We start from the raw sequence: 16,334 nt of genomic DNA, 5'->3' as shown, positions 1-16,334 counted from the left end.
CGCAAGACTCCGTAACTCTGCATAAGACCAATCTATCGGTTATACATACCGAACCGCAAAAGAAACGTCACCCAAAGTAAAATTGCATGAAAAGTTGTCATTTAAATATCTGGGTAATGTTCGTCAAAATTTCTAAAATTTAACATTACCTTGTCCGGAAAAATGAAATTTGATGATAAAAAAAACAAAGGAGATGACAATAAAACCGATTGCCCAAACGCAACACGGCAACGGCCATGCGCATGCTAACCCGATGCACGTGGGTTCCGTGCAAATTGAAATGCACATGCGTTCCCTCATTTCTTGCCCTAATAAAATCCACCCAGATCGGATAACATTCATTCGTTTATGTGCCAAGATTGACAAGAAATCAGCGACACCAAGCACTTGGACGATTGCAAGCAGGACAAACCGTCCGGCAAGTAGCCAATGCATTTTAAGTCCACGTAAGGACCATATATAGGCTACCAGGTACCAGACCACCATCACTACTGATGAGCGTATGGAGCGTATACCACGTATTGGAAGACCAAAGGTCACCACCCGACGTCAGGATCGTCAGATTGGGCAACAGCATCCTCAAGATCGCTTTGTTACTGCTCGACAGACCATGGGGACACACCCGCGACACATCAGTGCGGACACCGTGCGTCGACGATTAACGAGCAGACGACTCCACTGTCACAGGCCACACTGACACCACGCCATCGCCACCAGCAGTCAGACGAGAGCCGTTACTGCATCTCAACAGCAGATTGCAGAGACGCCATGGGGAACGTTGTTCGGATGCACTGCGTGTGGCTCGGGCGTTATCATCAACCGCCTCATCCATTCCATGTATCGACGTTGCACGACAGTCATCACTGCATATGGCGGACACACGGAATACTGGCTTGTGACGCCATTTTCTCAGAGACTAGTGTTGCGTTTCACTTTAAAAATATTTGACACTTTAATTTCAACCTTGATGATCAGTTTTGCTAAGTTTCATCCTTTTAATATGTCTCAAAGTATGTTTACAGTGTTTGGACAAATAAGGTTTCTCATATATCTATCCATGGTAATGTTTCTTTTACGGTTCAGTATACATCTGTCGTTTATGCAAACCGTTTATGCTTTAGAGACCCTAGAACCTGTCTGTTGTTTTCCTCCGGGTTTGAGGGCGTCAATCATCATAATAATACCCACGGTCGTCTCCCCTCCGTCACTATATTGCCTAAAATAGTCATATCAGTTTACAACGTCATCACAATGTTCCCACAGTGCGCATCGATTCCCTTTCATCTTAAGTTTTCCACACCGTCATCTTTTTTGTCATTTTTTTCTGCTATGCGTCAAATTAAATTTAAACAAGCGATTGAACGAACGAGGTGAGAATTTTTAACTGAAATGCGAACGGCGTTGAATACGGCGTTGAATACACCTCACACGTTAATGAGGATTTTCCACAAAGATGACTCACACCTGTACTTTCGAAAACTACTGTACACAAGATAGTAATTAAGTAATAAATATCCCCATGACATCACAAGAATAAACAAGTTCATATATACAAACCAACCTTGACTTCAGGAATATTTCCGTTGGATGAAGATGTAGTAGATGTGTAAGTATTGTATTCTGTTATCATTGTGTATATATGAAGATAGGGGTTGATGTAAACCAATTGTAGTACTTGCCAATGCCAGCATATGATATGGGGGGGGGGGGGGGGAGATGTCTTCGAAAACACATATTTTAAATGTATCTAAAGTGCCGTGAACAATTGATTACAACCCACTATACAGAGTCTGCCGAGTCATACATAGGTTCATGATATGCTGAGCCCATGTAATAAAATACCCGTCTCTGTACTTTCAGTTTGCACGTGCAGTCGTGTCATGAATATGAAACCCTTCAGGCTTTGACTTTTATCGCGACCTATCAGACATACAGATGTCCTCATATATATCAACAACGCCAACATGAAAACCCATCTTTACTTCATCTATCCACCAGAGATGGACATGAAAGTTAACACTGAGAAACCATTTTTAGTGTCCCATCTACATAGAAACTTAAAAAGATAGAACCTTCCTTCTGTATGAAGCTGTATGACAAGAGTGATGGTTCGATTTTCAAATTGTGCGAGCAAAATACCATCGGCTACAGCTTCTGGCGTCTACATTTCTCAGTTGCTGAGGTACTTGAGAGGAAGTACATTGCATTCAAATTTCAAGGACAAATTAATTTTACTTTTTTCAAGATTTAATGATAGACATTCAGAAAACTTTACTATACATAGTATGTCGCTTGTCAACTGTTTGTTTTAAAACTTTCTATTTGTGTGGCATTTTCATTTCACTGCTGTGTACATTACCCACAAAGTTATTGTACTTTAAGAGAGGAGTAAATGGCAGCTTGGCCAGTACCTTGAATTCTTTTGTCAAATATGAGTTTTTCCAGCACGCAAATTGTGGAGTTTATGGTATTATTGTTTTGGAAAGTATACTCGAGTGAAAGGTTTTCTTTTGAAAAGTGAATTTTTGTTTTCCTTTTAGTGAGAAGCCAGTTTGCGATAATGGACCAGATGAGGAAAAATCCTCTCTGTGAAAGCCACGTCAACAGCCACGTCAACAGCCACGTCAACAGCCACGTCAACATCCAATCCCAGTTTTACGTGTAGCTGGCGCTTATGACAAACATAGGGAACTAGGGGCAAAGTCTGCCCATGTACCTACACGGGGAACTATTAAAATATGTGAGAAGGAGCCTATATGTTTTCAATGAACAAGTGATATTTTCAAATAACCAGACCAAGATGCACGTTTGACGATTGGTCAGGAGTGGGAATGAGAATTTGCTCAGTTGTCATTATCTGTGAAGTTTAACTGACTGTCACTTCTGTCTTACCAGACATCACCGCTATCTAACTGTTAACATACCAGCACTAGTACGTGCCAGAAAGATTGTACATTTTGTTGATACCGTATCTAAGTACTCAGAAAAACAAACTTCTAAACACCTGCAGTGTATCTGTGGAGAGTGGAGGTTTGTCCTAACAATGATTATCTAAATATTGAAGGTCGATGTGATGTGTACCAATTTAAATAATTTAAGGAATTGTAATATATTGAACACATTTGTGCACACTTACAACAAGCTAATGACCTCTGGCCATATTAATTCCGACAAGCATTGTAAGTATGTGCATTGACCGAGAGGAAGTCGCTAATTAATGACTACCATCGTTCTCGTTAACTTTCTATTTCCAGGTTCAGGTAGCCTAGTGGTTAAAGCGTTCGCACGTCATGCCGAAGACCTGGGTCCGATTCCCGACATGGGTACAATGTGTGAAGACCATTTCTGGTGTCCCCTGCCGTGATATTGCTGGAATATTGCTGAAAGCGGCGTAAAACCATACTCAGTCAGTCTAGTTCAAGGGACGCTCAAATGGCGTTCACCATAACAGCAATAATTTCAAAGTGTATCTAAACAACGTCCTAGATAACCAAAGAGCTATAAAAGTCATCTGCGTTGATGAGTTTAATAAATGTCTTCACCTTTCGTGTGGACAAAGATGTAGATAGATAGTCTTTATGAACATGTCGAGTGGGTCATGTGGTCGCCGTGCCCCCCAGTACGTGCACCGCTGTACGCTGGGAGGGGACTTTGGCCTGCTGCTATCATCAGGTGTCGGGCCACCTGGCAGAAGGAATGCTCTAGCATCCGGCGCACCTGCTCTGTACACTTTGTAGATATTTTTCTGTTCCCATATCTGTATGATAGCGCACCCTTAGGTCTGGTATCAAGTGTTCTAAAATAGCAAGCGACATTCAGGGAAACCGGCGTTCTCCTCACACAGATATTCTGTCTTGATGGTATGTGCTCAAATACATTAGTTCAAAAGTCCGTTGTCTAGTGGTAGAGCGTCCGCTCACAGGGTGGAAGGTCCGTGGTTCGATCCCAGGCCGCGGGATACCAAAAGACGTGAAAAGATGGTACTTGATGTACGCTGTTGTCTGAGTGGGGGATTCATGTTAAACTGCGGCATGGTGTCTCAGTGGGCTAGCACTATAAGTCGGCATCAGTCCAGAGGGTTAGGGGTGCAGAATCGAAACACACACATCTGTAGGTCAGTATTGGGGGCTGGGGTGCAGTCCTCTTGTCCCGCGTCACCACGGGCACTGATTCAGAATCTTAGCGAGAGACAAATCAAAAGACAAAAGCTAAAAAAAACATAATCTGAGCATATGCATATAGAACTAAACTGATTAAAATATAGGTTGTGCAGAAAATACTCTGTATAAAAGTAGGGGTTGACCTGGAGGGGATAAAAGGAGTTGTGTGTGTGTGTTTACTTTCATGTGTTTTGGGCACATGGTGAATAAAATTGATGTTCGACCTTATCAGTGCTTTCAAGATAAGAATGAATATGTCACGTATGAAGTATTTTACATATGCGTGAATCCCTATATTTCCTCTGACAACGTGTGCTTCCCTTGGGAACTTATGGGAGTACGTTAGACTAACGCTTGATCTCTGACTATATAACATTTTGATAGAAACCAGCAATTACATTGAAAGTGAAAAGGGGCCACAATGAGACGGGACTTGCTTCATTTGGGACTACAGCATAACAGTTAGACCCGGTTGTAAGGGTCAATAATATGGTTCGTGGACTGTGAAACAGACGTATGTGCATGTATGTATGTACACTGGCAATCTTCATTACTTTTACAGGACGTGTGTTTAGCTATTGATGTGTTTGTGATAAGGTTATAGAGGTACGGTAGTTTGTTTGTTTTTATAATTCAGTGGCAACTATTATGCATCCAAAACGTATATCTGTACATCAACTATCTAATTATGTTCTTTTCAGATTCAATTTAAAGATTCCTCGGACGCTGAGGGAATAATATCTGATCCCATTTGCAGTATATAACCGTTACAAAATATGTAGAATAAAAGTGGGTTTGTATTTTATAAAAGTATAGACGAAATATTTAGTGGGTTGCTATCGTCCTCAAGCTATTACTGTAATTGAAAGTATTCATGCAAAATAAACATCCTTCTGTTTAGACTAACATTTAGTCTATGAAATCTTATATTACACAATACCCTTCTCGACTCTAAAAAAATAATTTTCCCTAGCCTTGCTTTTGTATACGTTTTTCGATTGTTTTATTTTCATAAAATAAATATATTCCACAGTCGTGGTGCAGGACTAACATATGTTGTGTGGGTCTATTTACCTGCACGGATGTATGGGGAGTCCAAACTGTATTTGAACTCATTAAATCTAGTGATTGAAAGCTGGTTCCCCGCACCCTCCCCATCAGCGGTCGGCCCTGCCGTGATATTGCTGGAATATTGCTAGAAGTGTCCTTATAACCAACTGCTCAAGGAACCGCTGTCAAAAGATTTCAAGTATTTATAATTTTTCTGATCTAAGGGAAATAACTCGTATTATTCTATTTTGAATGAACCACCCCTTCAATTATGCATTACGTAGTAGGATGGGTGTTAATTGCTACTAATTCATTCCCGTAGATGGGGTATTGCGTCCAAGAAGACAACAACTGATATTAAGTAATGTGAACAGTAGGGGCATGCTATCTCACGGAGGATCCCACGATATTGCTGATTTACCCGCACGGTGGAGGTCATTCAACGTGTGCGCACTGTCGTGATGATTCAAGGTTGAATGGGCATTCAACGTGTGCGCACTGGCGTGATGATTCAAGGTTTAATGGGCATTCAACGTGTGCGCACTGGCCTGATGATTCAAGGTTGAATGGGCATTCAACGTGTGCGCACTGGCCTGATGATTCAAGGTTGAATGGGCATTCAACGTGTGCGCACTGGCCTGATGATTCAAGGTTGAATGGGCATTCAACGTGTGCGCACTGGCGTGATGATTCAAGGTTGAATGGGCATTCAACGTGTGCGCACTGGCCTGATGATTCAAGGTTTAATGGGCATTCAACGTGTGCGCACTGGCCTGATGATTCAAGGTTGAATGGGCATTCAACGTGTGCGCACTGGCCTGATGATTCAAGGTTGAATGGGCATTCAACGTGTGCGCACTGGCCTGATGATTCAAGGTTGAATGGGCATTCAACGTGTGCGCACTGGCGTGATCATTTAAGGTTGAATGGGCATTCAACGTGTGCGCACTGTCGTGATGATTCAAGGTTGAATGGGCATTCAACGTGTGCGCACTGGCCTGATGATTCAAAGGTTGAATGGTCAGTTAGGCTGGAATCAATGTTTTGTGTTTAGTGTAATCAATCGTGCTGTGTAGCTTTTGAGTGAGTTGGTGAGTGAGTGGGTATAGTTTAACGCCGCGTTGAACAGTATGTGAGGACATCCCTAATTAATCAAGATCTTAGACATTTACCACTTTGGCGAAATCCCTGAAGTTCCGAATTGATTCTGACAATCCAAGGATCATAATCAGGGCAAATCCTGGGTTATAAATTTTAAAGGAACATTGACAAAATAAAAATAGATTAAAATAGATTTAATTTCACATGTTAGTGTGGTGTTTTCGTTTGTCGGTGTTTGTTTGAAATGTATATATATCATGCAATTTCCTACGATAAAACTCCCTTTCTAGGTACATGACGAGTTTTGAGGGCACCATACCGAATGTTCCAGACGCTTATCAGTAAGACAAGGTATATCTGATCTTGGTCACTCGTTCTCTCTGCCAACCAAGATGTCACCTATAACAGCAGTCTTAGCAGTTTGTTTGGTCTTTCCATCAGGTAAATAAATTCTCAACACATATTTTAAATGTTGAAAGGGATCCAAAGTTTCTCCACACGCTATCAAACTCAAACTAATAATTTAACTTGACAGCCGTTACACGTAAAAAACTGTGGTGAAATGTGTTTCCTCGCGTATTTCAGTAGCGGCCGACTGTCTGAATGGCTGGACACGGTTTGACAACTCATGCTACAGAGTGTACCGAAACGGAACCGAATGGCCGCTGGCAGTGGTATGTCCGTGATACATGGATGAGACGGAGTAGGAGGGTGGGAGAGTTGAATGAGGTTACGTAACCTTCAGGGGTGAGAAAATATATCAAATGTTTGTGTGACAATGACACTACCAAGGGCCGCGATAACGGGAAGCCGATGTTAGCGTGTCTGTTTGATTAGAAACCCGAATTGTAGGTATTCTGAGCGCGTATATAAAGAATAAAACATATAAATATACAGAATATTTGTGAGTGGTATATGTTTCTAAAGAATGACCTCAGTGTCATATGTCATCTAAACAGAGCCAGCAAATCTTATTTTATATAACGAACATGCATAAATTATGAACAGAGTAATAAAATAGTAAAGTAGACACAACGTATGGATAACAACTTCTTTAATACTGTAAATGCGACGTTTCGGTATAAGATCAAGCTTGACAACGGTATAAGGAGCTATACCGAAACGTTGCCTTTACAGTATTGTGTCTGCTTTGTCATCCGTCAACTTCTAAGTAATGTCTATCAAACAATTCAGTAAAATAGTATGTTATGTATGTATATTGGAACTGTATAAAAGTTAATGGGATTGTGAGTACTTTAACATTATTCAAAGACTAATCTGACAACACAGCAAGACTCAAACAATAAAGATAAATCTTTTGTTCTACTTTAGTCGTACGTAGTTCCCAACATTGTGGTCACACTTGTACAACTGGCCGAGGCGATTGATGTCGAGAGGTGTGTGGGTAGAAGTGTAGAATGTGTATATATGTCGACGCGTGGAACAAAGTACAATGTTACATATGTATATTAGGTTTTGATCGTTTCTTACATAGTTTGACTGTGAGAAGAAGAGTGGCTACCTCGCGCAGTTCGAGACTGCAAGCAAGATACAAAACGCCCATGCACTGATGAGAGAACTCAATGGCAAAGGTCAGTTGCTGGAATATATGCACAAATGACGTCTATGTACCCCTGAAAGTAACATGTACATATCTTATACGAAAATAAATGTGGGTCTGCCTCATGTATCTTTTGGCATCAAGAAGTCAAAACAAAGTCGTGGTGACGTAGACCAAAACATCCAAGTGATTTTGATTATATTTATCTACATTAATGCAGGTTAAGCCTGAAGAGTTGGTGTTTGGACAGTATTCCAGTTATTTCACGGCGTGTGGGAGAAAAGCCACTTTGGTGAAACCCATGAACACGGGTACGGTGATGACAAATCTCGAAACATAATCGGGGCGAACCGGGACTCGAACCCACGATCAAAGGTTTCTGGCGTGTCCAAGGGACGTAACTCTGCGTGGCGAGGTGCGGCGCCTTTGACGACAGGGACACCTGTGTCCCTTTATGTAGAAAGAAATTGCATCGGAATATAATCGCATCATATTTGTGTTTCAGTGGATGATAAAATATGGATCGGAGCGTCGGACGTTCGACACGAGAATGTTTGGGTCTGGGAGAACAGTCGGCAGAACGTGACTATATTTGACTGGGGTGGAAAGGAACCCAACCAGGGCAGCAGCTCAACCCAGCAAGATTGTGTGATGATGTATGGCAAATATGACTTCAAATGGGCTGATGATATATGCACGTCTCATTTCCAGTATCTCTGCGAGAGACCGTAAGTAACAATGACGTAACGTTTGATGACTTCTTTCAACGCCATATCAAGAATGTTATGGATATTTTGAATATTGCGACATCTGTAAATAAATAAGCACAAAGTGTGGCAATACGTAATTGCTGCTGGGAGTTGCAAATACGTTCTCCAAAACAGAAAGAATTGATCGATCTGATGTGTGCAAACATGTGTGACGTCACTCCAATGTATGCTGTCCCGTTATTATTTTCTAGTTTAAACATATTATGATTTCATGAAAAGCATGAAAAAGGTATGTTTAAACTATCGCCCGTTATCTCAACCATAGAGATCATGGAGGTATGGTAATTCCAACACCCCAGTACCAAGGCCTCAGTCCCTTAAAGACTTACTGTATTACATTTATAGGTGTCGCTCCAATCCAACTCAATTTCTCCGTTTCAGACTTTCTGCAAGTCTCTGATCGTGAAACTCTGGATGCAAATAGGTTAATAAAGAATCAAACATCAATTATTGCCTGTTGTTAATCAAGAGAAATATACAGGTTTGTTTTGAAATAGTGTATTGATGATGACCAACGGAGTTGAACAACTGATTAGAACCCTTGGGTTGGCAGCTACATGGAAAATAGGAGGCAAGTGATTTGGTGAGTTATCTCCCTTGCCCACTTGAGGCATGTAAGCATAAGATCATATGTAACATGACGTCAGGACGTTGCTGTGGAATTAGCGCTATCCCGCAGAGAGGCAAGCAACACGTGACTCACCAAGACGCCGTCGGTCTTACCCCAGATCAGGGTCCACATATCAGGAACTTCCACCAATTGTTTGTTTCTACTGACGAGTTAGAACACCACAAGGGACCCCAAATGGACACAATGTGAAGCAGTCGTTTACATTCACAATTTGAGACTCATTAAAAGGATAATTGCTTTAACAATCGACAACATTTTGTGTGCTGCATCTCTGGTTGTATTTGGTGGGTTTTGATAACGCTGCTATTGGTTTCTAAACATGCTTTTATTATATGTATGTCGACAACATGTATATGTGATAGAAAGACAAGGTGCATGTTATTGTAGTGTACTACGTGTTGTGTTTTCCCAATATTTTTTTATACAAGGAAAATATATAATTTTAAGATTAAATCGGTTATTGTAACAAACTATCCGACAGAGATAAACGTCTATATAACGTTCGTTCTGTCTAATTACTAATCAAGGATATAAGTTTTTATTATTGCTTTCATCCGATACTTATTAAAACTTTGGTAACTACTGCCACGGCGTCCACGGCGTTCACAGTGTCTAAGTTAGATAATACCCATGGCATTTTTGTTTTATTATCCTAACACGTGCTGAGGCAAAGGTAGCGAGTTACCAGTATACCCCGGCCCTGTTCAATGCGCTGAATGACGGACAGTCTGCAAACTGACACCACACTGTCATCGGCATTATCTAACACGTGCCGAGGCAAAGGTAGAGAGTTACCAGTATATCCAGGCTCTGTTCAATGCGCTGAATGACGGACAGTCTGCAAACTGACACCACACTGTTATGGGCATGCGTGCCTCACAGGACACACGCACTGGGTTTAGTCTCAACCTGTAATGAAACATAATAACTCGGCGGTCCTTTATGTTTGTAGCACAAATGTCCCATATCATTTCAATCTTGCACTACTGCCAACTGTTGTATTCCTACACGCATAAACATAGCTGTTGAGCGCTTTCTGCAATGGCGACTCGAGTGTGACAACCTACAGAGGTAACCATCTAGTATATAATGTCTTTTCACAGCTGACACGTATTCGCAGGTTCTGAAAATCAGGAAGTCTTGACATTCCTCCTCAACCCCGACCGGCTATCTGACCCATGGTCCGTACGACATACTTCTGAAAATGAACGGACGTACCGCCACATTTCTGGCCATGTTCATCTGCTTTCAGGGTAAGTATACATAGGCCTGTATAATACCGTTCCTCAGAATTTGTCACGAATACAAGCATAATTCCTTGATCTTGTGTAAATACAGTAACTGCAGGATGTTGCGAGCTCGAGGGATATATGCAGAGTGGCTGAAAAGTCATGAGCCTGAATACGAATGGTATATAGTATTTCATCATCAGTGTGCACGTCTAAGTACAATAATTACGCAACTAACATGCTGCATTTGAACCAAATACACCACCAGACTGAATATCTCTGCAGTCATAAAAAGGATTAGGTATTCTATGTTGAACAAAACTGAGAAGGGAAGATGGGAAGTGAAGGGCCAGGAAGACATCATCTTCCCGAGGCAAGGGAGTTGACTGACTAGAAAAGTCCAGTTTCCACACTTGCCGAACTAGGCCGGAATATCTGGGTTCGATAGTAGCGTCATCAGTGGCTATTACGAGTTATGTCCCTTATATGTCCCTCCTATTGACCAGTTAGATTCCACCTCCCATATTACTTGCTTTTGTTTCAATCGAAATGGCGATCAATCCGATACATAATCAAGATTTATTTTGTAATAAAACGGGCCTTACTTAGCAAAGTGCATCAAATCACGTGACCACCTTGATTAAAAACATGAGAATATTTTGAAAATATCTGACGACGCTCAGTTGGCGAAGCACATGCTTTCCAAATCCTGCAGTCGACCGAAATCTGCACGGCAGTTTACCAACCGGATGTGGATTTCGTTGCGCGATTTCGACTGGACTATGCATCGACTCGTTAGTCCAGCCAAAATATAACTCCATAATTGCAGCCTAGTTCGGCAAGGGTGGAAACTGGACTATAAAAGTCAGTTAACTCCCTTGCGTCGGGAAGATGGGAAGACATTCACCTGCCACCATTAACGAAAATGTTGCTAAAATACGTGATATGATTATGGATGACAGACGACTCACGAAAAGTCTGTTCCATCAGCTGACAAAGTTATGGCTTCTTTTTTTCTGGGCTCTCAAAGGAATCCTACCTCCCTAAAGGTCAAATCATTAATGGCAAATATCCTGTTAAGCTGCTTTTCCAACTGCGGGAGAATATCAAGGCTTGAAGAAATGAATATCTGACAAGCAATATGCAAATAATCATGACGTAATTTCAGCTGTGGATGACGTTTTACACCACCAAGAGGAGGTCGTCATACCAGTTGGATCCAGACATTTATCAGTGTCGTTGGCAGACCTCGGATGGAATTATAAAGAATAATATATATAATATGATATGACATAATTAGCAACCAACTCTATCAACACAGTCCATCACAGATAGGCTCAGAAATGTTCAGCTACCTCTCGTCATCATGCTGACCCTCATTGGTATTACCGAAATACTGTTCAAAGCGACGTTAAACCAGACGCTATGCGTTTAACACCGCACTCAGTAATGATCATCCAATGATTGATGTTGCGTGCATCGACTCACATCATCGGGTCACCTAACCTGACCACCTGCTCCATTATACTGCCTCGTACGTCCAGTATAGCTATAGAATGCTGTGGACCAACTCTATTCCACTGCCAAACTTATTTACTTGACAGAGTATGTTGCTGTTTATGTACTCTGTGGAAGTGTCTATTGGTCCAGTGTATTACTCCACAACTATAGGCGGTAACAGTATTGTATGTTTAGTTTAGTTGACAAACTGATCAGTATTATTGATAACATGTGCAAAACTGATATATTCTCATATCAATCGGGTTTGGGTAATTTATACGTATTTCGTTTTACCCAGATCGTGTAATATACCTTAAACACGCTCATTCAGTGATAACTAAAGTAAAATATATTGTTTCATTTTTTTTAATTTTCAGAATCCTTCACAAATGAATTAGTGGGTTGCTATGGTGATGGGTCAGATGAATCGGATTTCTTTACACCTTCATGCGATAGTCCTAAAGTTATTGTAATCGAACATATTTACGCATTTGCAAAGAAAGCAAATCTTGGGTGTGCCCTGGCAGCATTTGGAGCTGATTATGATCGTGGGAAGTGTTGCACGTACGATGCAAACGACTACAAGTCTCTTTATAAGGGAATATCTCTCTCTGAATACCTATCTGCGTGTGTAGGGAAGTCAAGGTGCATGAGGCCAGTGACCCGCCAGGGAGTAAACATGACGTATGTGGACGCTGGTTACATGGCCTTCACGACATACATGGTCATGGATTTCTCCTGTGTCCTGGGTAAGATTACTCGTAAAGTAAATTTTACTTTGTTTCATTATTTAGTCTGTCATTGCTGATACACCTGTCATTGCTGGAGTTCGCTGACTGTGCCACGAATAATCCACGATTATTAGGAGCCATATGGTGATGCTAACACCTTACATGAAGCGTGTGCAGTATGCATGTGCCAAATAAGGAATAACAAAAGTAGCTTAGCACTCGCAATTTCCTGAAGTTTGGATGGAATGTGTAGTAGTACAGACATAAACATACTTCATCAAGACGAAATCACATGTTAATAACTACATTGATTATTTTTACTAATTTCCGACTCGTATTATGTTCCTGTTTTTCAGAAACGTATATACTGGATCCTACGTCTAACCAGACAGCAAGTCATACGACAGTATTTATTAAAAGCGAAGAGAACACGACCTCCAGGAACGATGTTTCATGTAGAGTAGCAGCACCCTGTGACACATCAATCATCATAGAAAGCATCCATTTCTATTCCAACGGATCACACACCAATCTGGAAATAACTGATGGGAACAACTCTCAGACATTGCTATGTCCCGGGAATAACTTCACTGGAGTCACCTACACCAGCGAGAATTCCTCCGTCCAGATAACACTATCTAACATGACTAAGGGAACATGGTTATGGGTACAAATCAAAGGTGATTTCAGTCATAGCGTCAAGGCATGTAATATATTTCTCTACTTCAGTCAACTGTAATTTTGTTGTATCACTTGGGGCAATATTTTGGTGGGGTTTTTTTCATTATTGTCTGGAACAGATTTTCTCCATTAAAACCTACCAACCCCAAAACATTTTTTTACACCACCCTCCCTAGAATATCTTCCTCCTATATTTAGAAATAGCTATTATACATGAAATACCCATGTATACCTGTGAAGTACACAATGATTCGTCATAGATCTCTAATATTAATTATTTAATTAATTCTCTTCTTATTGTATTCAAGGTTCAAACGGTGACGTGATCAATATCAGTTGCAATTCCGAAGAAGCTTCGTCTGGTGAAGCATGCACAGCTGGCACTACTCGCTCTGGTTCCTATGACGAAGACGTTGCTGGTTCCATCTACTCTAATAATGTTAACTCTGTCTGTGAAAACGATAAACGAGTAACCACCGTCGACCCCAGATCCACAGGGACATCAGCAGAACCATCCCAGGGTACAAGCACTCCTGGACCTACAGGATCAAATACCCCCACAGAACCACCCCAGGGTACAAGCACTCCTGGACCTACAGGATCAAATACCCCCACAGAACCACCCCAGGGTACAAGCACTCCTGGACCTACAGGATCAAATACCCCCACAGAACCACCCCAGGGTACAAGCACTCCTGGGTCTACAGGATCAAATACCCCCACAGAACCACCCCAGGGTACAAGCACTCCTGGACCTACAGGACTATCCCCAGATATATAAACAAAACACCCTAACGATATGCAATCTCCGGGTTATACAGAAATATTAAATTCAAATACAGGAGTCCCTGAGATAAAAAGGTCGACCCTGACTAACGGTACTCATGTTTGGTAATATTCTATTATTTTCGTCTTATTGAAAAACAATAATGACATGTACATTCAAAACGATCCTACATTTCTTCTTCAGATTCTTGGCAGATACCAGTGGCAGTAGTACTGGTCGTATTGGTTCTTGCTGTCATAGCTGGATACGTTATTAAGAGGAAGTTCAGAAAAACACAGGTATTTCCTAGACTATTTGGGACCATACTGCGTTTCATGAATATTTATGAACGGTATATGGTACTTTTCAACAGTGTTTCAACAAACATTTAGAGACGCCTTTGGCATTTTGTAAAAGACATAAGCATCCTTTTGTTTACTTAATGTGTCGCTTATTCCGAGATTATTGTCATGTGTTGCAGGGGGAGGTTATTCCCCTGATGAGTACAGAAGTACCCCCAGTAGCCCCTGCAACAACTGCACTAGTCCGTCGCCCCAGGCGCCTTGAGCCGCTGGATGATGACCCTTCACATGACTCTCCGGCGGCTCCTTCTGTGGACACAGTACCTAAAATGTGGCACACTGTCCGTTCAGCATACACTGTTAACAAAGCAGCGACGCAGTTGTCCAAAAATGGCGCAGTAAAGACAGACGTTTGGCATCTCGAACCTCGAGGGAAATAGTGTAACTCTGCAGTGACGACAAAGAAAAAGACAATCATGAAGGCAACATGCCTGCAAGCATTTGTCGTGTGACAACGCTACGTGTACATATGGACTTAGTCGTGTCAGGTGAACTGTTGTTTGGTGCTGGTTTCCGCCTAAAGATGTTCCGGTTCAACCCTATCTATGGTCATTACTTGATGGAATATGTTTCTCGTTTATATGAACTTATTTCGACTTATAACACAAATCTTTTCATAACATATATTATATGGATATAAAAGTCTAAGGCTCAGGTGATCGGCTGACAAAATTAATGCAAACACATAATGAGGCATCTGTAACCAAAATAGAGTGAGATAAAACATGATCATTCTCATGTGGCAGTACATGTTGTTGAAGGCAGTGATAACTGTTAGTGGCAGTACATGTTGTTGAAGGCAGTGATAACTGTTAGTGGCAGCAAATGAATGAAGCAGTCGTACAATATCTAGTGCCTTGACTACACCGAACGTGCACCGGACTTGCGACTTGTGTACATGCCAAATGGGGGTGGTATTTATCTGTCCCTGGCGGTTCCGGATCGTGAGTGCAGTGACATTTATTACAGGGCCAGTTATTAATTGCTGCTCCCACGTATATGACCCAATGTTTTGTCTTTTCTGAATGTAAACCTAAAACTGTGTGTTTGATTACAACTGGTTAACTATTTATGTGTGTAGTTAATTACTGATTAGACACGACACTGTGTACGAACCGATTCCTTGGTTAACCGATGCGTTTCAATTTTGAATGACCTTGTAACATAAAAATGAGCTACAAATAAATCATGTTTTTAAAAGTTAACCTTTCTGACGAGTTATCCTTTAATAGCATCAAGTGCAGTGTGAGTTGTTACAATGGATGTATTTCAAACAACATGAAGTATCATGATGACTTTTGCACTGGGTTAAGGAATCACAATGACACCCCATTCATCCGATCAGAAGATCAAAGAAATAGTTGGATCTGTATTTCATATTATATATAAAAATCAACTGTTACAACATCTACTCACTCAACGACTCATATTAGAGTTCCAATTTGCTATTCCGTAATTGTGAAGAGTTTTGGCAATGTACGTGCAGCTGCGAATTAACGACGATTGGTCCTCGAATATTTCACATTTTCTGATTTACTCCCCAGCACCTTAAACTATGTTGCGTCCAAATAATATCTGATGCAAGGCAGGAATTCTTTGATGTGGTTAATGCAGCATGGTAAAACATGTCTTTTCTAGATGTCTTATTGGCGCCTAGATGTAGTCATGAAATGACCCCAGCTACATGGATTTGACACGGGTCTGTACAACTAATGCAAGACTCAAATATGAAGATTATTCTAAGATAAATTTGGAAAATACTTTCATTTGGTCGACCAGAAGTATCAAATCG

At 41.1% G+C, this 16,334-nt stretch overlaps 2 protein-coding genes across 5 annotated transcripts; both read left to right on the top strand.

The window, feature by feature from the left end:
• Positions 1-3,783: 3,783 nt before the first annotated feature.
• Positions 3,784-9,089, top strand: LOC124112764 (perlucin-like protein). The gene is made up of 6 exons (XM_046472903.2): positions 3,784-3,860; positions 6,602-6,752; positions 6,897-6,985; positions 7,807-7,903; positions 8,378-8,600; positions 9,024-9,089. The coding sequence occupies exons 2-6, from the start codon at positions 6,704-6,706 to the stop codon at positions 9,040-9,042; spliced, it is 477 nt and encodes a 158-aa protein (XP_046328859.1). The 5' UTR covers positions 3,784-3,860; positions 6,602-6,703; the 3' UTR covers positions 9,043-9,089.
• Positions 9,090-9,107: 18 nt separating this feature from the next.
• Positions 9,108-15,747, top strand: LOC124153106. Of its 4 annotated transcripts, XM_048384552.1 has the most exons (7): positions 9,108-10,526; positions 12,380-12,751; positions 13,090-13,413; positions 13,723-13,935; positions 13,990-14,151; positions 14,385-14,479; positions 14,662-15,747. In XM_048384552.1, the coding sequence occupies exons 1-7, from the start codon at positions 10,478-10,480 to the stop codon at positions 14,920-14,922; spliced, it is 1,476 nt and encodes a 491-aa protein (XP_048240509.1). In that variant the 5' UTR covers positions 9,108-10,477; the 3' UTR covers positions 14,923-15,747. The 4 variants fall into 4 exon arrangements, with proteins under 4 accessions (XP_048240509.1, XP_046325494.2, XP_048240508.1 ...); XM_046469538.2 differs by lacking the exon at positions 13,990-14,151 and having other exon boundaries at positions 13,723-13,989; XM_048384551.1 differs by having other exon boundaries at positions 13,723-14,097.
• The last annotated feature ends 587 nt before the right edge of the window (positions 15,748-16,334 follow it).

The sequence above is a fragment of the Haliotis rufescens genome, unplaced genomic scaffold, assembly GCF_023055435.1.
Source record: "Haliotis rufescens isolate VD_foot unplaced genomic scaffold, xgHalRufe1.0.p SCAF_5, whole genome shotgun sequence".
Lineage (NCBI taxonomy): Eukaryota > Metazoa > Mollusca > Gastropoda > Lepetellida > Haliotidae > Haliotis > Haliotis rufescens.
The sequence above is the reverse complement of the archived record's forward strand: the minus strand, read 5'-3'. Positions and strand labels throughout refer to the sequence as shown.